Raw genomic sequence first — 24,462 nt, 5'->3', positions numbered from 1 at the left:
GTCAGGGCAGTGGGTCACCAGTTGATGTAAAATTCCAAAAAGAGCTTGGCTGGTGTAACTGTTAAAACATATGCAAGCTAGATTCTGGGATCAATCTCTCATAAAAACTCTGTGATTGTAGTGAAAAGTCTTTGACTTGGCCTCTTTGGACCTTCAAGCGACAGTGTTCAGCTTGTTCGTGGCTAGAACATGCCTGAAGTGGCATCAGCATTCTGCAACACAAGATGGGTGGCATAATGCTCAACTGGAAACGGGGTTAGCCTACTTGTTGGATTCTATTTTTGACATGTTTTGAGTTACGGCCTGCAATATGTATTTGGTTGTCACTGCATTGCAGCAACTCTGGTTGCAGCATTGGGCAGTCAATGCAGCGTCAAAGTCACGTCCAGTTAAACTACCCTTTTGGGGCAAGTGGCTATTTGGAGAATATCTCAGTAACTTGGTGAAAGAACTGGGGGAACTAAGCCACAGCGGTTCCTGGAGGATAAGCCGAAAGCCTCTGGTCGTCCATCTTCAGGAGGCTCTCAATCTTGATTTTGAGACAGCAGATGGTACTTGCCAGTTGTCAGCAATATGGTCAGATGTCCTGCTTTCAGGCATGCCAATCTTCCTTTCGTGCAGACAGGAAGTCCTCCTCTCAGTCAGCTAGAACACCTAATGCCTCCTGAGCTTTGCAATGATGCAAGGATGATCCACTCTTCTTTTCCTCCAGTGAGAGGACGTCTTCAGGATTTTTGGGAGGTGTGGGCCAAAATCATGTCAGACCAGTGGTGCTGGATATTGTTACAGAAGGTTACAATTTGAAGTTCTCCTGCCCAGTCGCTCCTTTCTTCTTGAAGTCTCCTTTTTGAAAGGGGGAACCAAGGCGGTCAAGGTTCATGCGACCATAGATTCCTTCAGGCCACCGTAGATTCCTTGCTGGTGCTCTGGGCCATTGTTCCATTTCCCAGGCCAAACAGGGACAAGGCAGATACTCCATCTACTTCATTGTCCCAAAGATGGAAGGTATCTTTTGTCCAGTCTTAGATCTCAAAGGTCTAAACTGCTGTCTCCAAGTGTCCCACTTTTGCATGGAAACACTAAGAGCAGTCATAGCCTCAGTTCAAGCAGGAGACTTTCTCATTGCCCTTAATCTCATGGAGACATACTTGCATATACTCATATGGCCACTGTATCAGAAGTTTCTACATTTTGCAATGCTGGGCATCATTTCCATTTCAGGGCTTTGCCATTAGGTCTTGCCACAGTTCAAAGAATGTTTACCATGGTGGTGGTGGCAGCCTTCCTTCGGTGCTAGAGAATCAGAGTTCACCCGTATCTCAATGACTGGATCATTTGTGCGTTGTCCTATTTGGACAGCATGGCATCAATGGACAAAGTTGTCCGTCTTCTGCAGTTCATGGGTTGGGTGATCAGTTTCAAGAAGAGCAGCCTAACTGCATCGCAGATGCTGGAATATCTGGGCAATCAATTCGACACAGCAAGGAAGAAGATCTTCCTCACAGAACTCAGGAGGTCAAAGCTGGTGCAACAGATTCATCTTCTCCTCAGTCAAGCAGGTCCAGGGTCTGGGACTGTATCCAGGTTCTGGGGTCAGTGACAGAAGTGATGGAAGTGGTGCCATGAGAAAGGGATCATAAGAGGCCATTACAGGGGTTTTTCTCAGCCGCTGGTCGCCGGTCTGTCAGAAGTACGACCTTCATCTTCCTTGGGCGCTAGTTGCCAGATGAAGTATGCAGTGGTGGTTGTTGCCCAGGAATTTGATCTTTGGAGCTCCCTTTCTGATAACAGAATGGGAGGTGATGATAATGGATGCCAGCAAGTCGGGCTGGGGGAGCCCATTACAAGTTCCAACTGGCACAGGGCACCTGAATGGAACAAGAGTCTCAGTGGTTGATAAATCACTTGGAGCTCAGGGCAGTACGGAATGCCTTATATGACTTTGCTTCCTTTCTGGTGAGGGCCTGGTCTGAGTTTTCTCTGACAATCTGACGGCAGTGGCTTATATTAACAAGAAAGGCAGGACCCGCAGTCGTCTGATGGCAGTGGAGGTGGCTTCCCTCATGAGTTGGACAGAGATGAGAGAGGTCCATACATGTTTGCTCATCTGGTTAGTGAGTTATTTAAGGGTGTTGTGTTTATTCTGAGTTTATCCTTACTGTTTGTCTATGTAAATGAGCTGGGCTGGATTCCAAGAAATATGTCTCAGCTCAGTTTTCAGTTCTTTATCTTCACCTGCTGGTTGATGAACACAACTTTCCAACAGGTTCTGGAATAGTGTCAAGGACTAATGGAAAGAAAACTATCAGGTAAAATATAATTTCTCATTCCTCCACTGTCCTGCAGATAGAAATGACAGAGAAGATCAACAATAATATTGGATCTAGAACATCAAAACTAAAGAATAAGTATGAACTTTAGTCTGTGAATAACAAACAACATCAGTAAAAGAATGATAGAAATCAAAATTTGCGAAGGGTTGCTAGTAAGATGAGTGGGGCTTGTTCCAAACACATGTGACTAAAGTGGAAGCAAACTTGTGTTCCAGGAGTCAGAGAAGGTATGAGGAGAAGATGTACTTGGCAACAAATAGTATCCTTATCATTTGAAGATACCATGAGGGCAGTATTCAGAGTGCTTTCTAGAGGTAACCCAGAAATGGGCTGCTTGAAAATACCCACCCTGCCTGCAGGTAAAAGCCTGTGCATTGTTCCACAGTGCATGGACTTCTACCTGGCAGTGAATGGAGGCATTCTGGAGCTTGATTAGGGAAGGAATTGGAACAACAACTTTTACATTTCCAAAGTAAATGTGTTGCGGTAAAACTAACTACAGAAAAAGCAGGTGTAGGTGTCTGTGGGTACTTTTTCCCAGGGCAATTTTCAAAGAGAAAAATGAAAATATACTTTCACTTGGAAATGAATGGAAAATCTATGAGCAGTATGACAGTTGCCCTCAATAGCAATAGGCTGTGTACAGCAGAAAAGTGAGAGGAATGAGATTACACTATGAGGCATATTTTCAAAGCACTTTGGGAGGCTAAGTTCCATAGGTTTCTATGGAACTTTGGGAGGCTAAGTGCTTTGAAAATAAGCCTCTAAGTCTAACAAAGTTTGCAATAAAAGCATTGTATAGGAGACCAAGAGCAAAAGAGTAAGATGTGTGAGAGAATTAAGTGCCTGATGTAGTTCCTGTTTTGTCTCTGTGGAGAAAATGCTTAGGGGCCTGTTTATTAAGTAGACCATTAACTGTTGGACTGAACTAATTTCTGCGTTAAACAGTTAATGTGGAAAACATTATTTTGGCCCATGGAACGGGTAAGGAATGGGCAGGAACTGTGCATTACAGTTAAAATGGAGGTTGTTACTCCTTATTAACTGCTAACGTGGCAGTAAATGCAGAACAATTAACAACACCTCAAGAGTTGTAGTTTCAATCACAAATTGTACATCATGCAGTTAACAGGTGGCAGCCGTCTGAGAAATGTTGGGAACACCTGAACAGTTAGTAGACAGCTTTTGACGCTTCTGTTCATAAATGTTGGTAATTACCAACTGCAAAACCTTACCACACTTTAGTAACTAGGGGCATTAATATATAATATAAGTAGCTGTAGGGCAGGGGTGGGCAGACTATGGCCCACTGGCATAAAAAGTATGGCCCACTATCTGGTATCCATAAACAATTTTAAACAGCCCATGATCACCTGCCTGCAGCCCACTGCTGATGCATAACCCTCCGAGGCCTCTGTCATCAATTTGAGCTGGCCAATCTTCTTTTAATGATGGACAATATCTTCTGACTTAGACTGATGATGTGTTACAGGTAGCAGTAGGAGCTGCATCAGGCAGTTGATAATGGACTGCACTGCAGCAGGGGCTTCACAGGTAGTTTGCATTTAAAAAAAAAATTGGTGCTAGATGCTGTACTAAAATTTTGGCTAGGACAGCAGCGTTGGTAGCTGCAGGTATGTGTTCATAGAGCAATTGCTTGTTATTGACTTCATGGTTTCATACAGCATGAGGGTTCTATTGGGAGTCATGACTGGGTTGGAGGAACTTTTTCACTCCTCAGTCAATAGACTGCACCAGCCCCCAACCTAGTCTCATTTCCCTCAGACCAAAAAGGTTTGCTCACCCCTGCCATAGGAGATAAGAGATGCAAGTGGTTGAAGAACATTACAGTATCTAGAGATATTTGAAAGTTTAATGAAATGAAAGGAGGAAGTGAGTGTAGTATATCTTGACCAATTGAAAATGACAGAATTTGATTATTGCAGATTTGTGAGTGTAGAATGAAAGAAAAAAAAGAAGATGATGCTGGTATGCATTACTGCAGGATGGAAAATTCTAATGGAGAAAAAACCTTGCTTAAATGATTATTTCCTCCACTCCCCCTTCATTTCTGAGCAGGTTGCCATGACATTGGTGTTTCAAACCCTTTTGAGCGATCCTGTGGCCTTTCATCATATGTTACAGTTGATTCTCAGCTCTAGTTTGGACATATGTGGACTTCGACTGCTTTATCCCTCATTCAGCACTCTGCTGTCTAGCACAGGTAAGAACCTTAGGATAAATGGTGTCCATTCCAGTTGAGAAGGAGTCATAAGGGGTGGGTACTTTTTTGATGGTTGGAAGGCAGGGTTCAGAGGTTAAGGCAGGGCTAGCATGGGCTTATTATTTTGAGGGTGCCAGATGGTAGTGTGATCTGAGGGGATGCTTTTACTCTGCTGGAGTACCAGCAGAGTTAAAGCAAATGGTTCTACATAAGTACATAAGAACTGCCGTGCTGGGACAGACTGAAGGTCCATCAAGCCCAGCATCCTGTTTCTGACAGTGACCAATCTAGGTCACAAGTACCTGAAAGATCCCAAAAAAGTACAGTACATTTTATGCTGCTTATCCTAGAAATAAGCAGTGGATTTTCCCCAAGTCCATCCAAACCTTTTTGTTAAACCCCACTAAGCTAACTGCTTTTCTCCGAGGACAAGCAGGCTGCTTGTTCTCACTGATGGGTGACATCCACGGCAGCCCCTCCAATCGGAACACTTTCTAGCAAAGTCCTTTGCTAGTCCTCGCGCACCGATGCGCACCGCGCACGCGCGGCCGTCTTCCCGCCCGAACCGGCTTGTGCTGGCCAGTCTTCTTTTGTCCGCGCTCGGTACGGTCGTGTTTCGCCGTTCGCGCCCCAAAAAGATGACCTCGCGTTCATCGACTTTGTTCTTTAAAAAAAAAAAAAAAAAAAGGTGTCGGGAGGAGGCCTTTTGGTTTTCTCCCTTCCCGTACTTCGAGTTTTTTGCCCCGGTAAGTTTTCTTTCGTCGTCGGGGTAGGCCCTATTTAGGCCTCAGTCGAAGTTTTTCTTCTCCCTATTTTTGTGGTGCCATTTTCGCCATTTCGAGTTTTGATCTCGCCGGCGCGATTTTTCCACCCATGACATCGAAGTCTTCCAGCGGCTTCAAGAAGTGCACCCAGTGCGCCCGGGTAATCTCGCTCACTGACAGGTACACGTCGTGTCTTCAGTGTCTGGGGGCTGGGCACCGCCCTCAGGCCTGTAGTCTGTGTTCCCTCTTACAAAAGCGGACTCAGGTAGCGAGGTTAGCCCAGTGGAACATTTTGTTCTCGGGCTCTTCGTCGGCATCGGCACCGGGAGTATCGAATGCCTCGACGTCGTCGGCGCCCGGACCCTCATCCTCGCCCCCGAGTGCATCGAGGCATCGGCCCTCTGCATCGGGGCGACATCGGAAGGCTGCGTCGGTGTCGGTGGTATCGAGACCTCCTCCTCTGCTGATGTCGTCGGACGGTGGTGCTTCGTCTGGAGTGCAGGTGAGGGTGGGTCTCCCCCTACCCTGAGGGCTCCTGCGGTACAGCCCCCCCGAGACCGACCCTCTTCGGCCTCGGCCCCGAGGAAGAGACGGCTGGATTCTACGTCCTCCTCGTCGGTGCCGGGAAGCTCCAGTGACGTGCTTTGTTCCAAAAAATCGAAGAAGCATCGTCACCGGTCCCCTTCCCGTGTCGGCACCGAGAGCTCTGGGTCGCCGAGGGAGTCGGCACCCAGTAAGCATCGGCACCGAGAGGACCGCTCGCCCTCTGTTCAAGAGGTGTCGATGCGCTCCCCTTTGGACAGCCCGGAACCGCCTCCACGCCCGGAACAGGTTCTGACATCGACTCCTGCATCGGCTTCCATGTCTTTTTCCACAGCCGCTCTGCACGAGAGCCTCCGGGCCGTTCTCCCAGAGATCCTGGGAGAGCTGTTGCGCCCTTCCCCTCCGGTACCGGGGGTGCTTGCGCCACCGGTACCATCGAGCGAGGCGCCGGCTGGCCCATTGTCCGGGGTGAGGTCTCCGACATCGGTGCCGCTTGCGGTACCGACTGCGGTCGCCTCCCAGGAAGGCTCCCGACTACGTCGGCGGAGGGAGCTTCGCCGGTGCGGGCGAGGGAGTCTACCTCTCGACACTCCCGCCGTGGCCGTGGTTCCACGGAGTTGAGCCGGGCACGGTTGCAGTCACAGGTCCGTGAACTTGTGTCTGACACCGATGGTGAGGCCTCGTGGGAAAAGGAAGAAGACATCAGATATTTCTCTGACGAGGAGTCTGAGGGTCTTCCTTCCGATCCCACTCCCTCTCCTGAAAGACAGCTTTCTCCTCCTGAGAGCCTGTCTTTCGCTTCCTTTGTCCGGGAGATGTCTACGGCCATCCCCTTCCCGGTGGTTGTGGAGGACGAGCCCAGGGCTGAAATGTTTGAGCTCCTGGACTATCCTTCTCCACCTAAGGAAGCGTCCACAGTACCCATGCATCATGTCCTCAAAAAGACATTGCTGGCGAACTGGACCAAGCCTCTAAGTAATCCCCACATTCCCAAGAAGATCGAGTCCCAGTACCGGATCCATGGGGACCCAGAGCTGATGCGCACTCAGTTGCCTCATGACTCTGGAGTTGTGGATTTGGCCCTAAAGAAGGCCAAGAGTTCTAGAGAACATGCTTCGGCGCCCCCGGGCAAGGACTCTAGAACCTTGGACTCCTTTGGGAGGAAAGCCTACCATTCTTCTTTGCTCGTGGCCAAGATTCAGTCCTACCAGCTCTACACGAGCATACACATGCGGAACAATGTGCGGCAGTTGGCGGGCTTGGTGGACAAGCTCCCCCCTGAGCAAGCCAGGCCATTTCAGGAGGTGGTCAGGCAGCTGAAGGCGTGCAGAAAATTCCTGGCCAGAGGGGTGTATGACACCTTTGATGTTGCGTCCAGGGCCGCTGCTCAAGGTGTGGTGATGCGCAGACTCTCATGGCTGCGTGCCTCCGACCTGGAGAATAGAATCCAGCAGCGGATTGCGGACTCGCCTTGCCATGCGGATAATATTTTTGGAGAAAAAGTCGAACAGGTGGTAGAGCAGCTCCACCAGCGGGACACCGCATTCGACAAGTTCTCCCGCCGGCAGCCTTCAGCCTCTACCTCTACAGGTAGAAGATTTTTCGGGGGAAGGAAGACTGTTCCCTACTCTTCTGGCAAGCGTAGGTACAATCCTCCTTCTCGACAGCCTGCGGCCCAGGCTAAGCCCCAGCGCGCTCGCTCTCGTCAGCAGCGTGCGCCTCAGCAAGGCCCCTCGGCTCCCCAGCAAAAGCAAGGGACGAGCTTTTGACTGGCTCCAGCAGAACATAGCCGACATCCAAGTGTCAGTGCCGGGCGACCTGCCAGTCGGAGGGAGGTTGAAAGCTTTTCACCAAAGGTGGCCTCTCATAACCTCCGATCAGTGGGTTCTCCAAATAGTCCGGCAAGGATACACCCTCAATTTGGCCTCAAAACCTCCAAATTGTCCACCGGGAGCTCAGTCTTACAGCTTCCAGCACAAGCAGGTACTTGCAGAGGAACTCTCCGCCCTTCTCAGCGCCAATGCGGTCGAGCCCGTGCCATCCGGGCAAGAAGGGCTGGGATTCTATTCCAGGTACTTCCATGTGGAAAAGAAAACAGGGGGGATGCGTCCCATCCTAGACCTAAGGGCCCTGAACAAATATCTGGTCAAGGAAAAGTTCAGGATGCTTTTCCTGGGCACCCTTCTCCCCATGATTCAGGAAAACGATTGGCTATGCTCTCTGGACTTGAAGGACGCCTACACGCACATCCCGATACTGCCTACACGCACATCCCGATACTGCCAGCTCACAGACAGTATCTGCGATTTCAGCTGGGCGCACGTCACTTCCAGTACTGTGTGCTACCCTTTGGGCTCGCCTCTGCGCCCAGAGTGTTCACCAAGTGCTTGGCTGTAGTAGCAGCGGCACTTCGCAGACTGGGGGTACATGTGTTCCCATATCTCGACGATTGGCTGGTGAAGAACACATCCGAGGCAGGAGCCCTGCAGTCCATGCAGATGACTATTCGCCTCCTGGAGCTACTGGGGTTTGTGATAAATTACCCAAAGTCCCATCTTCTCCCAGTGCAGAAACTCGAATTCATAGGAGCTCTGCTGGATTCTCGGACGGCTCGTGCCTATCTCCCAGAGGCGAGAGCCAACAACTTGTTGTCCCTCGTCTCGCGGGTGCGAGCGTCCCAGCAGATCACAGCTCGGCAGATGTTGAGATTGCTGGGCCACATGGCCTCCACAGTTCATGTGACTCCCATGGCCTGCCTTCACATGAGATCTGCTCAATGGTCCCTAGCTTCCCAGTGGTTTCAGGCTGCTGGGGATCTAGAAGACGTGATCCAACTGTCCACGAGTTTTCTCGAATCCCTGTATTGGTGGACAATTTGGTCCAATTTGACTCTGGGACGTCCTTTCCAAATTCCTCAGCCACAAAAAGTGCTGACCACGGATGCGTCTCTCCTGGGATGGGGAGCTCATGTCGATGGGCTTCACACCCAAGGAAGCTGGTCCCTCCAGGAACGCGATCTGCAGATCAATCTTCTGGAGTTACGAGCGATCTGGAACGCTCTGAAGGCTTTCAGAGATCGGCTGTCCCACCAAATTATCCAAATTCAGACAGACAACCAGGTTGCCATGTACTACGTCAACAAGCAGGGGGGCACCGGATCTCGCCCCCTGTGTCAGGAAGCCGTCAGCATGTGGCTCTGGGCCCGCCGTCACGGCATGGTGCTCCAAGCCACATATCTGGTAGGCATAAACAACAGTCTGGCCGACAGGTTGAGCAGGATTATGCAACCTCACGAGTGGTCGCTCAATTCCCGTGTAGTGCGACAGATCTTCCAGGTGTGGGGCACCCCCTTGGTAGACCTCTTCGCATCTCGAGCCAACCACAAAGTCCCTCAGTTCTGTTCCAGGCTTCAGGCCCACGGCAGACTGGCATCGGATGCCTTCCTCCTGGACTGGGGGGAGGGTCTGCTGTATGCTTATCCTCCCATACCTCTGGTGGGGAAGACTTTGTTGAAACTCAGGCAAGACCGAGGCACCATGATTCTGATTGCTCCTTTTTGGCCGCGTCAGATCTGGTTCCCTCTTCTTCTGGAGTTGTCCTCCGAAGAACCGTGGAGATTGGAGTGTTTTCCGACCCTCATCACGCAGGACGAAGGGGCGCTTCTGCATCCCAACCTCCGGTCCCTGGCTCTCAGGGCCTGGATGTTGAGAGCGTAGACTTTGCCTCTTTGGGTCTGTCAGAGGGTGTCTCCCGCATCTTGCTTGCTTCCAGGAAAGATTCCACTAAGAGGAGTTACTTCTTTCTATGGAGGAGGTTTGCCGTCTGGTGTGACAGCAAGGCCCTAGATCCTCGTTCTTGTCCTACACAGACCCTGCTTGAATACCTTCTGCACTTGTCTGAGTCCGGTCTCAAGACCAACTCTGTAAGGGTTCACCTTAGTGCAATCAGTGCATACCATTACCGTGTGGAAGGTAAGCCGATCTCAGGACAGCCTTTAGTTGTTCGCTTCATGAGAGGTTTGCTTTTGTCAAAGCCCCCTGTCAAGCCTCCTACAGTGTCATGGGATCTCAATGTCATTCTCACCCAGCTGATGAAACCTCCTTTTGAGCCACTGGATTCCTGCCATCTGAAGTACTTGACCTGGAAGGTCATTTTCTTGGTGGCAGTTACTTCAGCTCGTAGAGTCAGGGAGCTTTCATCATAACAGAGTAGTCCTCCGCACTCACCCCAAGTTCTTGCCAAAGGTTGTGTTGGAGTTCCATCTGAACCAGTCAATTGTCTTGCCAACATTCTTTCCCCGTCCTCATTCCTGCCCTGCTGAACGTCAGCTGCACACATTGGACTGCAAGAGAGCATTGGCCTTCTATCTGGAGCGGACACAGCCCAACAGACAGTCCGCCCAATTGTTTGTTTCTTTTGATCCCAACAGGAGGGGAGTGGCTGTGGGAAAACGCACCATATCCAATTGGCTAGCAGATTGCATTTCCTTCACTTACGCCCAGGCTGGGCTGGCTCTTGAGGGTCATGTCACGGCTCATAATGTTAGAGCCATGGCAGCGTCGGTAGCCCACTTGAAGTCAGCCACTATTGAAGAGATTTGCAAAGCTGCGACGTGGTTATCTGTCCACACATTCACATCTCATTACTGCCTGCAGCAGGATACCCGACGCGACAGTCGGTTCGGGCAGTCAGTGCTTCAGAATCTGTTCGGTGTTTAGAATCCAACTCCACCCCCCTAGGCCCATGTTTGTTCTGTTCCAGGCTGCACTCTCAGTTAGTTGGTAAATTTTTTAGGTCAATCTCAGTTATGTCCTCGCCGTTGCGAGGCCCAATTGACCATGGTTGTTGTTTTGAGTGAGCCTGGGGGCTAGGGATACCCCATCAGTGAGAACAAGCAGCCTGCTTGTCCTCGGAGAAAGTGAATGCTACATACCTGTAGAAGGTATTCTCCGAGGACAGCAGGCTGATTGTTCTCACAAACCCGCCCGCCTCCCCTTTTGGAGTTGTGTCTTCCCTTCTCTTTGTCTTGCTACATATGAGACTGGCCGGCACGAGCCGGTTCGGGCGGGAAGACGGCGGCGCATGCGCGGTGCGCATCGGCGCGCGAGGACTAGCAAAAGACTTTGCTAGAAAGTGTTCCGATTGGAGGGGCTGCCGTGGACGTCACCCATCAGTGAGAACAATCAGCCTGCTGTCCTCGGAGAATACCTTCTACAGGTATGTAGCATTCGCTTTACTACATTCTCTGGCAACGAATTGAGTGACGAAAAAGTTTCTCCGATTTGTTTTACATTTACTACTTTGTAGCTTCATCGTGGGTCCCCTAGTCCTAGTATTTTTGGAAAGAGTAAACAAGCGATTCACGTCTACCCATTCCACTCCACTCATTATTTTATAGACCTCTATCATATCTCCCCTCAGCCGTCTTTTCTCCAAGCTGAAGAGCCCTAGTCACTTCAGCCTTTCCTCATAGGTAAATCTTCCCATCCCCTTTATCATTTTCATCGCCTTCTGTGTACATTTTCTCATTCCACTGTATCTTTTTTGAGATGCGGCGGCCAGAATTGCCATTTGCATGCTGAGGTGGTTGGAGCTGATAATTGGCATGTGGATTAGCATGACAGTGCTTGCCTAGAGAAAGTTAACTGTAGCTCTTGACCTTTAGTTAACTTTAGTTAACTCATTGACAACATTAATACAGATTATGCAAACCATAATAACATGTCAATGTGGTCATTACTATACTTTGCTTATTAATGAGTTCATTTGCATTTTAGTTTGGAAATCCATGTTCCTCAGCGACCCTCCAGACCGGTCAAGACGCGTGGGTTATGCACTCCTACCAGCAGAGGGAGACTGAGAAAACACTGAGCTTTTGATACTGTATATATAACCTGTGCAGTACACCCACTAGCCAGTATTTTCTCAGTCTCAGCAGAGGTAGAAGGACAGCCTGTGCAGTCTTCACTGGTCTGGTGAGGTAGTTTTCCTCATAGGAAGTAGAAAATTGGGTTGTTTGTTCCATTTTGGGTCATTCTGTGTCTCCCTGTACGTGGATAATACAAAAAAAAGAAAAAAAAGTGTGCTTCGGGGACCCTGGGTCCGGTGGGGCCCAGTGTTTCCCCTGGGGTGTTACACCTGTGTTGCGGGTCCCTCCCCCTAAGCTGCTCTCCATCTCTGAATAAGTGGCAGCTCTGTGCCTCGGCTGCTTTCTCTGGACTGGAGCCTTGAGTGCCTCACAATTTTCAGCTGCCAGCAGTGTTCTGGCCCTTTAAGAGCCTTTTATTATTTATTTAGTGCGGAACTGAAGAGGAGTTCAGTTTCCCTGCACTAGACGGGAGAGCAGTGCGAAGTTGCTTAACAGGGTATTAGCGCTAAGGCGGACTGTGTGTGTGGTTGATTATGACCGGCAAGCTACTTCGTTACCGCGCCTGTTCGCGGCGGGGGTTAGAGACGGCGGGCGGTCAGTGTCGCCTCTGTGGGGAGCCTAAGCAGTCAATTTCGGCTCCCCCCGTGTTGGCCGCGGAAGTTCCGACGGGATCGCCGGTTTTGGTGTCAGCGGGATCGCAGGCAGGCGCGATGTCGGCGGTTGCAGTTTCGGCGGGAACGGCCGCCATTTTGAATCAGGCACGATCAGCAGATGCGCTGAGTGTGGGGCCAGCTTCCTCCGGTGTAGGGCAGAAAGTTCCCTCGGAGGGCTCAGGATGTGTCGGTTTTCCTCCAGATTTTGTATGGTCTCTGTTCCAAGCCTGGAAGGCCGGGCCTCCTCAGGTGGAGGAGGGGCATGGCTCTATGCTAACTAAAAGACCAAGATTGGAATGGTCAGAAGATGGGGACTGTGTGTCTCAGCTGGGTTCGGAAGACCCAATAGGGATTGAGGAGGAGGTAGAGGGGTTTGAAGACTCTCTTGACCTGATTGAGGCCTTACCTGGGGAGGACCCCTCTGTTGTCAGAATCTTCCATAGGGATGAGCTTGCGGAGCTCATAGACCAGGTCACGGTGACACTTAAGTTTGAGCCTGAGGTGCCCGTGGGTGAATCTGGGCAGGACCCTTTTTGTAAAGGGTATTCACAGTAAGGCGCGGTCCTTTCCTATGAACAAGGACCTCCGGGAGATGATTTCCCAGGAGTGGAAGTCACCGGATGCTCCATGCAAGGTCTCTAAGGCAATGGCGCGGCTCTATCCTCTTCCTCAGCAGGACAAAGATTCCTTGAAGGCCCCTACGGTAGATGCAGTGGTTACAGCAGTGACTAGAGCGACGGCTATCCCGGTAGACGGCGGAGCCGCTCTCCGCGACCCCCAGGATAGGAGGATTGACGCCTTCCTTAAGCGTACTTTTGATTTGTCAGCGCTCGCGCTCCAGGCCTCAGTATGTGGGGGCCTGGTAGCCCGAGCATGTTTTCGCTGGGCCGAGAAACTCCTGGATGAGTCAGTGGAGGTTGGGGCCTCCGGAGGTCAGGAATTAGCCAAGCTCGAGATGGGTTCGTCTTTCTTGTCGGATGCCCTTTATGATTTATTGAGGGCGTCCGCCAAGAATATGGCTATGATAGTTGGAGCGCATAGGGCTCTATGGCTGAGAGGTTGGGTCGCGGATGCAGCTTCTAAAGCGAAGTTTTGTTCTCTGCCCTTTAAGGGAACCATGCTCTTTGGAGAGGATTTGGACAATTTGGTGAAAGGCCTTAGTGATGCTAAGATTCCTCGCCTGCCGGATTTACGTCCCAGGTCGGGCACCAGAGGGGTGTCTACTCGTGGTCGTTTTGCTGAGGCCCGCCGGTATAGGCCGGGACGGACTAGTGGGGCTTTTAGAGGACGGTTTTTTCAGCGCACCCAGTCCTTTCGAGGGAATCGTCGCGGAGGGCGTGACTTTGCCTCGAGAGGGCAGGCGTCCGGACGGAATGTGCAATGAAGGTGTGCGGACCCAGGCTCTGGTACGAGTAGGAGCTCGGCTGAGTCAGTTTTATCAGAGCTGGGTCCAAATCACGTCCGATCGGTGGGTTCTCGAAGTGATTCGAGATGGTTATGCGCTGGAATTCGAAGAGTCGCCTCCCGAGAGGTTTCTGGAGTCCCCGTGTCATTCAAGAATCAAGAAAGCAGCAGTTCGAGACACGTTGCGTCGCCTTCTGGCCCTGGGAGCAGTGGTTCCTGTTCCTCCAACGCAGAGATGCTTAGGGTGCTATTCGATCTATTTTGTAGTACCAAAGAAGGAGGATGCCTGGCGTCCGGTGTTGGATCTCAAGGGAGTCAATTCAGCGCTCAAGGTTCCCTCTTTTCGCATGGAGACGTTGCGGTCCGTTATTGTCGCGGTGCAGCAGGGAGAGTTTCTGACGTCGCTGGATTTGACGGAAGCTTATCTTCACATTCCCATTCGGACGGCGCATCAGCGTTTTCTGTGCTTTGCGGTCTTAGGAAAGCATTTTCAGTTTTGTGCTCTTCCCTTCGGGCTAGCAACAGCTCCCCGCACCTTTTCCAAGGTCATGGTAGTAGTGGCGGCGGCTTTGCGGAGACAGGGCGTTTTGGTGCACCCGTATCTGGACGATTGGTTGATTCGGGCCAAGTCTCAGGCGGAGAGCGAAGTGGCTACAGCGCGTGTGGTAGCCTTGCTGGAATCGCTTGGTTGGGTAGTGAACCACAGCAAGAGCCATCTCGTCCCGTCCCAATCCCTCGAGTATCTAGGAGTGCGCTTAGAGATGCTCAACGGTCGGGTGGTGTTGCCGACTCTTCGGATCCGCAAGTTACAGGATCAGATTCGTCACTTCCTGGCGGGGGACAGACCGACAGCGCGTGCTTACCTTCAGGTTTTGGGCATGATGGCAGCGACTATAGAGGTGGTTCCCTGGGCCAGGGCGCACATGCGGCAGTTACAGTCGGCACTTCTCAGTCGGTGGTCTCCTCAATCGCAGGGGTTGGAGATGCGTTTGCCTCTGACTGCTCTGCCGCATCTCAGCCTCCGTTGGTGGCTAGACGCTCGAAACCTAGTGAAGGGAATGCCATTGGAAGCTCCAGAATGGGTAATTATCACCACGGATGCCAGCCTGTCCGGTTGGGGGGCTCATTGTCTCGGTCAGGTGGCGCAGGGACGGTGGTCTCAGGAGGAAGCCCAGTGGTCCATCAACCGGTTGGAGACACGGGCCATTCGTTTGGCTCTTCAGTATTTACAGACGCTGCTTCAAGGCAGGGCTGTCAGAGTTCTCGGCGACAATGCCACGGCCGTAGCTTACGTCAATCGGCAAGGGGGCACAAAGAGTCGGGCGGTCGCAGAGGAAGCAGAGCAGTTGTGCCAGTGGGCAGAACTTCATCTTCAGGCCTTGTCGGCAGCTCATGTGGCCGGGGTGGACAACGTAGACGCCGATTATCTGAGCAGGCATACTCTAGACCCCGGGGAATGGGCGCTTCATCGCTCGGTTTTCAATCGCATTGTGTCGGTGTGGGGGATGCCAGTGATGGATCTCATGGCAACGGCGTGCAATGCACAAATGCGGCGGTTCTTCAGTCGCAGAAGAGATCCGCGGTCGGAAGGAATCGACGCCCTGCTGCTGCCGTGGCCTCAGGAGTTGCTGTACGTGTTCCCGCCGTGGCCGTTAGTGGGGAGAGTAGTTCAATGCATCGAACGTCACCCGGGTCGGGTGATTCTGGTAGCTCCAAATTGGCCGCATCGCCCGTGGTACAGAGACCTGGTGCGTCTGGCGGTGGCGGAACCCCTGCCATTGACAGAGACAGTGCTGTTGTGCCAAGGTCCCATTAGCATGACAGTGCTTGCCTAGAGAAAGTTAACTGTAGCTCTTGACCTTTAGTTAACTTTAGTTAACTCATTGACAACATTAATACAGATTATGCAAACCATAATAACATGTCAATGTGGTCATTACTATACTTTGCTTATTAATGAGTTCATTTGCATTTTAGTCTGGAAATCCATGTTAGTGTTGCATTAGTGAAAACAGTATACTCTAAGGAGGGAATTCAGTAAATGGTGCTCAAATTTCCTCACCTCAAAAATTTGGTGCTAAATGCGATTCTATAAAGGGAGTGCGTGCTTTATAGAATTGCGCTTGGGTGTTGGACTTACGCCTGCTAAAAGCAGGTGGAAATGCCAGTGCCTAACTTAGATGCAGATTTACCTAATTCTATAATGCCTTGTGCAACTTTTTAGAATGCCTCCAACATGCCCCTGGCTGTGCTTGCTTTTCAGATACATGCCATAGAAATTGCATGCAAATCTTTATAGGATAGTGTGCAGCTAGATGCACGTGCAACTGCAAATCAGATCCAATTAACTGCAATGATTGATTGTTAGCACCCAATTATTGCTAGTTAAGGGCTCGTTAATTAATTCAGTTGCACACATATCATGGGTTTGCACCCAAAATTCAGTGCACAACTTTCGGTACAAAATATAGAATCCAGGGTAAGGAGGCAATTCTGTAAAGTGTGCCAGAGGTTAGATGCCAAAATGCTGGACACTAAACACAAATTCTATAATGGGATCTGGGTGCCCAGATTCCATTATAGAATACTAACATGAGTTGGCAGTTCTGTGCCAACCTTTAGGTGCACCCACTTGCACCATGTCTATGGCAGGTATAAATGTGTGCACCTAAATACTGCACTTTAGCATGTAAATGACATTCTACAACGTGCAAACATTTGTGGGAGCCCTGCCTATCTTCCAGCTATGTGAATCTTGCATGCTATGAAAGTTGCACATTAAGGTAATAGAATACTGCTTGGCGCCCAACTAGCACTTATGCACGAATCTGTAACATTCATATCCTTAAGTGCTAGTACTCTACAATCTGAGCATGCAAATGGTATGTACATTTAGGTGCTCTAGTTAAAGAATGAGAGCCCTGAAGCCACACAGTAGGAGCCTATTCTATAACAGAACCAAGGCAGTTAGGTTCCATTATAGAATACAAGTGCAACCCAGTAGTGCCTAACATCTTGGTGCTTGCACTTATGGCATTCATAGAGCTGGTGTAACTGTGAGTGTCTAACTGTGGCAGTGACATTCTTGTAACTTACAGATTACTGCACAAGTGGGAGCCCCACAATGACCCAACAGTGCTCTGCCCTTGTGTACGCATCCCTTGGAAGTACATGCTAAGCAAAATAGGGGGTATTTACAGAATAGTGCTTAGATGGAATATTGACATATACATGTGTATGTGTGCACATCTGTATGTATATGCTAGTATTTATGCACATGGGGGGAATTCTGGATATAGTGCTGAAAGTTAGGTGCCAAAAAGATCTGCGCTGAGCCTCTATTCTATAAAGAATGCCTGACCTTTATAAAATAATGGAATAGTGCACAGGTTTTGCCTAACTTTGGGCGCTGGACTTAACCTGATAGAAACAGGTGTAAATCTGGCACCCAAAGTTAGGTGCAGATTGGCACTATCCTATAATTTGGTGCCTACATTTTGGGAACACCCATGACCTGCCTATGTCCCTCCCATGGTCTCCTCCCCTTTTGGGTTGTGCACGGGAAAAGTTAGGCACCAAGTTATAGCACAGCATGCAGGGGAGATCCGTGCTCAAATCAAGCACCAATTAAGTGGCCAATTAGTATCCATCTACATGTTAAGTTGTGTGTGGATCTCAGATCCCTGTGCAAATCCTGGCGCCTAGCTTTTGGCGCTACTTATACAATCTAGGAGATAATGTATGTGTAGATGTTAGCACCTAGTTTAAAGAATTGCCCTTTTAGTCACAATACTGCTTTTAGCGTGCATTAAAATGCTGTTTTAACATATGTTAAGACTTGCATTAGCAACAGCTTACTAAACAGGCCTATCTAGAGAGAAAACTAAACAGGGTGGAATAAGTGATTAAAAGAAGTCATTCAAATTCACAAGGAGAGAGGGAATTTCATTTTTAAATCATACTTCTTGTGTAATTTTTGTACAGAAAACCTACCGTCCTTGTACACCGCAGAGGATGGCAAAGCTCTACCACCTATCCTGGCACTAGCCTTGAGAGGGCACAAAGCATACAGCACTTTTCGAGATATCTTCGGGCCATTTGATCCTCAGCTGGCCGTTGTGACAGATTGTAACTCAATCAATGCCATGTACTGCAAGAGCAAAGCAGAGCCTCTACTTTACATGCCGCACACGGAAACTCGTATTCATTGGGAGCTCTGTGTTTGGTTCGGAGGGAGAGTGCCCTGTAATGGTGTTGTGCAAGTTGGTATCCAAAATCTTGCTTCTAAACATAACAGACCAAGGTAAGTATAGTCAGGTGGTTATTTGAGAAGCCCTATTCTTGATTTACACTAGCATTTACATGTGTATCTTGGATACATGTTAGAAGACTCTATTTTAGAAGGCTGGTATTTAAGCGTGTAAAGCTGCACTACATGCAAATGGTAAGAGGGAATGGAGCTTGAGTGGAACCAAAATCTAGATGTGTCCTCATTTCAGAAAGGGAATGCATGTGGATGTCTTAATTTATCAATGTTGGGATTTACAGCTGCGCCCTAGCACATATAGGTTTTCTAAAAGTGCTTGTTTTGTCACCCTTTTACAGGAGGAATAAAGGAAGATCTCCTCCTTAATTCCCCAGTTGGGTTTTCCCTCTCAAAACTGAAACTGTAGAAAGATTGTAACCTGTACATAATGGAATCAGTATTCAGCTGGCGGCGGTGAGTGATTTGCTGACCGCTGCTGGCATTATTCCCGAATATTCAGTGCAGGACCCTTTCCAGGCTTCAGCATTGAATATCCTTTTTTTTTTTGAGCTGGCTAGCACATAACCATTTAAGTCAATTTTCAGAACTTAACTGGCCATGGTCTAGCACATAAAGTTAGGACTGTGATATCTGTGGTCACGTTTATATGTGAAACTTGACTGGTTAAGTTCTGAATATTGGAACTTAAGTGGCCATGTGCTGACTCCGCTTTGGAATGACCTCAACGTAGCTGGTTTTCACTTAGGTACTAACTGGTCATTTTCAATGAAGATAACCGGTTAAGTGCCGTTGAAAATGACCAGATAGCTGCGAACAAATGATTTAACCGGTCAGTGGCCGTTCCTGGCTGGTTTAATTGTTGTGAATATCAACCAGAATTTGTCTTGCGCAGCTGGGGAGCTTCCTTTTTTATTTGTGTAAACATTCCTGCCTGGAGAATTTAGCATTATAAATAGTACTGGTCAAGGAGAAAAGCATTTAGAAACGGAAGGCTATCTGGCTAATTCATGACATTAAGCATCAAGATAGTGGCCATAACCTATTGGAAGATGCTCCCCCCAACCACCACCACAATGAACAGAAAGTTGTTCTAGTGCTGTTATATGGTTAACAGTGAGCTTTTTTTTTTTAAAAATGCCAAATTGTTTCTAATCAGACACACCGTAAGCATACATACAGTAAGTTTTATTAATTTCACAATCTTTAAATTCTTAATTTGCTATGCTCATAGATCTGAGAGTCCTTCAGCTACTGAGCAAGAAAAAGACTTCCTTCCAGATGTGGTACTGTCCAGACCACCTGCTACACTTGTCTCTACCATTAAAGGTATAGTGCTTTATATAAGGCTTTAATTCTTGAAATCCTTCTCCCTAATATATAAACACCATGGTCAGTGTTAACATCAACTGCTGCTGCTTTGTTAAAATTTATATCTGGATATTGATCACTGGCCCATACCCAGATACCAGCACTGAATATCCAGGTATAAGATGGTTTCTGTAAGTTATCTGAGTACTGCTGATTTTCAGTGCTGGTACCTAGATAACTTTGTGGATAAGTTAGGTCAGCCAGTGACATTGTGGAGTACAATACCAACAGGGCAGGAGTAACTGGGGACCACTTCCGACCCCTTTTGATCTGGAAATTTGGGTTACCTTGGAGGGAACAAGATGATAAAAGAGATAGTCTAGGGTGCAAATATGATTTGTTGGGGAAGGGCAGGGTTGGCCGTCAGTTTTTACTACCACTGAAAAAGATGTGAACTAAATCCAAATAAGTAAATATGTACTATTTGCCAATAGCACACTCTAAAATAGTTTAGTGTGCGCTACAGACAATTGGAATGCTCACACAAGAAAGACCAAATAGAGTCAAAATATTTTGCCTGCACACTAATATGTGCTTATATGGAATATTATTTCAGATTATGTTTTCCTTCCTAGGGGATGTGTTTTTAGTGGTATCCCCAGCTGTGCCTCCTTGTGCTTATGGAGATGTGATTTCTACCAGCACTCGACGAGGATTTTCCATGCAAGGCATTAAGCGGATCCGCATTTCTCCTAAACGTGGTAGCATGCTCAGTATGAGCAATAGTCAGGTATGAACAGAGCAGTGTTTTCAGGCATTATACTAAAACTGATACTAATTCAAAAACATATATTCTGCAAGTATCATGCAGATTCAACAGGGATTCTAAAAATTTCAACTAGTCATTAATGTCACATACAAAGATATAAGTCATACATCAATATATGGAGCACCAATATTAAGCATTAAAAAACTTATTAAAAAGAGGTTTTCAATTTTCTTCAGAAAAGTTTATAATCAGTTTTAATCCTTTAGTCAGAATTAAAACTGATTATAAACTTTTCTGAAGAAAATTGAAAACCTCTTTTTAATGCTTAATATTGGTGCTCCATATATTGATGTATGACTTATATAAAGTTTCAGTCTCTCAGATTCTGTCTTGTTTGCAAGAAGGTTTTCAAAAAGGTTTACCCTTGGCCTTTCTTAAAGTTCAGGTAGCAGCATTAGCATGTTTTAGATCTCATGTCCATTTATGATCTCCACTTTATCAGGTCATTCCTCCCTGGAATCTCAATTTAGTTCTTTGATGTTTAACAGCTGCACCTTTTGAGCCACTACTTTAAAAGACCAACCCCCCTGTACTGGCTTGCTAACCTGAAGTAAGAAAATCTTATTGAGCACAGAGCCAGATAAGTTAATAATCTAATTGAGTAAGATTATGATTAGCTTACATATTTGAATACCTAAGTAATGAATGCTTTTATGGTTTGCCAGATTTGAATGTCATGTGTTTTGTAGTAAAGATGCATGATTTCACAACTCCAGGAAAGCAAGAATTCTCAACTATTGTTCAGTGGATAGGGTTAGTCATCAGACAAGGTTTTCATTCATTTTATATCCATGGAAAACGTACTTTGTATATAAGGTTCATAGGATGTAATTTTTTAAGGTACTTGAGCTTGTAGAACACTGTTTCAAGTGCTCAAGTGGGTTCTTACAAAATTGCTCAGGGGCATACATGCATATAAATTAACATACAGGAACATGGATGCTAATCATGGAGGCTCATTTTAGAATTGGGCACCAGTGTTAAAAGTCCAAAAAGGTTCCTATTTTATAGCACATAGACTTTTCATGCCTTTATCAAATAGGCACGCACTATGATGTAGCACACATAGAGGGGCATAATCGAATGGGGCGCCCAAGTTTTCCTGAGGACATCCTCGCAGGACGTCCCGGTGAAGGGGCGGGGAAACTCGTATTATCGAAACAAGATGGGCGTCCACCTTTTGTTTCGATAATACGGTTGGGGACGCTCAAATCTCAACATTTAGGTCGACCTTAGAGATGGTCGTCCCTGATTTTCGGCGATAATGGAAACCAAGGACACCCATCTTTGAAACAACCAAATCCAAGCCATTTGGTCATGGGAGGAGCCAGCATTCGTAGTGCACTGGTCCCCCTCATGTGCCAGGACACCAGCCGGACACCCTAGGGGGCACTGCAGTGGACTTCAGAAAAAGCTCCCAGGTTCATAGCTCCCTTACCTTGTGTGCTGTGCCCCCCAAACCCACCTAAAACCAACTCACCACAACTGTACACCACTACCATAGCCCTTAGGGATGAAGGGGGGCACCTAGATGTGGGTACAGTGGGTTTATGGTGGGTTTCGGAGGGCTCACATTTACCACCACAAGTGTAACAGGTAGGGGGGGATGGGCCTGGGTCCGCCTTCCTGAAGTGCACTGCAGTACCCCCTAAAACTGCTCTTAGGACCTGCATACTGCTGTCATGGAGCTGGATATGATATTTGAGACTGGCATTGAGGTTGGAAAAAATATTTGTAAAATTTTTTTGAGGGTGGGAGGGGGTTAGTGACCACTGGGAGAGTAAGGGGAGGTCATCCCTGATTCCCTCTGGTGGTCATCTGGTCAGTTCGAGCACCTTTTTGAGGCTTAGTCGTAAGAAAAAATGGACCAAGTAAAGTCGCCCAAGTGTTCGTCAGGGATGCCCTTCTTTTTTCCCATTATTGGTCGAGGATGCCCTGGTGTTAGGCATGCCCCAGTCCCGCCTTTGCTACGCTTCCGACACATCCCCATGAACTTTGGTCATCCCCGTGACGGAAAGCAGTTAAGGACGCCCAAAATTGGCTTTCGATTATGCTGATTTTGGCGACCCTGTGAGAAAGACGCCCATCTCCCGATTTGTGTCAAAAGATGGGTGCCCTTCTCTTTCGAAAATAAGCCTGATATTCTGTCATACAAATTTTCACTGCTCTTATGGTGAAAATGTGTGCATGTACTCTATGCATGGGTGGCTGGGGCCTGCACAGAGTGGCGGGCACAGTTCTGGCCACTTTGATGGGGGCAGATTGGATGGACCATGTGGGTATTTGTCTGCTATCATTTTCTGTACTACTGTGTATATTTTATAAAATATATGAGTATATTGCAACTATATAGATCTGCCCAGACTACACCTCCGGAATGCCTATATCCTGTGGGGGTAAATTTTATGAAGCATTTCCCATATATAAAGTTTGGTTTACCTGCTAAAAGGGTGCTTATAATATTTTGTGGGTATAGATTGGCATATAAGTACATGTGCTGAGAAGTTCCTGGGGGCACAGCTGAAGCTGAATTTTAGGTGCACACATCTTTATCAAATATGAGTGTAGTCACAGAGTACCTGCTCAAATACACTTGATTCAAGGAACTGGAAGTGAATACCACTGCATTAAGGACTTCTTCCCAGTGTTTGTCTAAGACAGGTATTCTCAACCCAATTGTCAGGACACATTCAGCCAGTAAGAATGTCCAAATGAATATGCAAGATATGAATCTGCCTGCACTATTTCCATTGTATGAAAATCTATCTCATGCATAATCATTGTGGATATCTAGAAAACCTGACTGGCTGGTCTAAGGGGAAAAGACCTTGATGAATCAGGCCCTTTGTATGTTTGTTTCATATGAAAGCATAGCAAAACTCTTGGCAAGGGTCATTTTTTTATTTCAAATTTTAAATGTGTTATAAATCTTATGGAAGATATTGTTTAATCACAGAATGGCATTGATAATTTCTCAGAATTCCATTACTGTGCACAGTGCTAAGTATACTGATAGGATTGTTAATAAATTATAGTAATTTCACTTCTCCGAGGACAAAGCAAGCTTATAATTCTGACGCCGATCCACGTTGCCTGGTCCGGAATTTATAAAAGTCTGAGAGCATTGTGGAGTGTGAGACATGCTCCACCGCGCATGCATAGTGCCTTCCACCCACCGCGAGATCACGGTCTCCTCAGTTCTTTTTCTACCGCGGTGAGGAGAGGGCGTGTTTTGTTACCATCTCCTCATATTGTTCAGTCCTAGAGAGCTTTTTGTGCCTTTGGCTATTTTCGTTCATTTTTTCATCCTTTAATGTATTCCTGTTGTGGAACCTCCGTCTTTTTATTTTTCCCTTAAGTATTAGTGATTTTGTCCGGTTTTAAGTTTTGTTTATTTTCTGTCATTATCAGGCCGCTTTAGGCCTTGACCTTGGCTGGGAACTTTCCTTTCTTTTTTGCCATGCCTTGCCTCTTTTTCAGGCACCATCGCTTTGTTTAATTTAGCCAAGGAAGTTTTTCCTTCCATGTCCACGAAGGTTCCCAGTGGCTTCAAGCGCTGTACCTGGTGCAATCGGACAATGTCTGGGAAAGGCACCTATTCTTGGTGTCTATTTTGCCGTGCCTTGCCTCTTTTTCAGACACCATTGCTTCATTTAATTTAGCCAAGGAAGTTTTTCCTTCCATGTCCACGAAGGTTCCCAGTGGCTTCAAGTGCTGTACCCGGTACAATCGGACAATCTCTGGGAAAGACACCCATTCTTGGTGTCTACAGTGTCGTGGGCCCAACCATAGCCCCACTAACTGTGTCTTTGCATGAAGAAGAGGACCCAGGTTTCCAGAGAGGCTTAACGCGAGAGTTTCCTTGACGTCGGCATCGAGGTCGGCGGCATTGACGTCGAGCATCACACTGGCATTGGGAGCATTGGTAAACATGATGCTGCTAGACCCTTAGACACTGGGAGCAGTGACGCATCAAGTGGGTCTCCACCTGTCTCAAGGCCTCCTGCTGTGCAGGGCCCCCATGACCATCCATCGTCGGATCCGACCTCGAGGCGACGTGTGGATTCGACGTTGTCCTCGTCGGCACTGAGGAGCCTTGGTGACATGCTTTGGGCGAAGGCCAAGAAGCATCGTCATCAGTCGCCTTCAATTTCAAGGTGCCTGGAGCTCCGGGACATCAAATAATTTGGCACCCAAGAAGTGTCAGCGTTGGGAGGACCACTCCCCCCCTCCATACAGGAGGTGCCAATGCGTTGGTCTCCCAGCAG

At 48.0% G+C, this 24,462-nt stretch overlaps 1 protein-coding gene across 1 annotated transcript in view; it reads left to right on the top strand.

Moving 5' to 3' along the window:
* The window catches only part of C8H16orf71 (chromosome 8 C16orf71 homolog), a 185,227-nt gene that overhangs the window by 156,472 nt on the left and 4,293 nt on the right, over positions 1-24,462 (top strand). Inside the window, exons 14-17 of the mRNA XM_030211925.1 lie at positions 4,413-4,557; positions 17,775-18,093; positions 19,289-19,383; positions 20,001-20,155. Of these exons, the coding sequence (XP_030067785.1) occupies positions 4,413-4,557; positions 17,775-18,093; positions 19,289-19,383; positions 20,001-20,155 (714 nt within the window). The remainder of the gene's footprint in view (positions 1-4,412; positions 4,558-17,774; positions 18,094-19,288; positions 19,384-20,000; positions 20,156-24,462) is intronic.

This window comes from Microcaecilia unicolor, chromosome 8 (assembly GCF_901765095.1).
Source record: "Microcaecilia unicolor chromosome 8, aMicUni1.1, whole genome shotgun sequence".
Classification (NCBI taxonomy): domain Eukaryota; kingdom Metazoa; phylum Chordata; class Amphibia; order Gymnophiona; family Siphonopidae; genus Microcaecilia; species Microcaecilia unicolor.
This window is presented reverse-complemented; position numbering and strand designations above follow the sequence as displayed.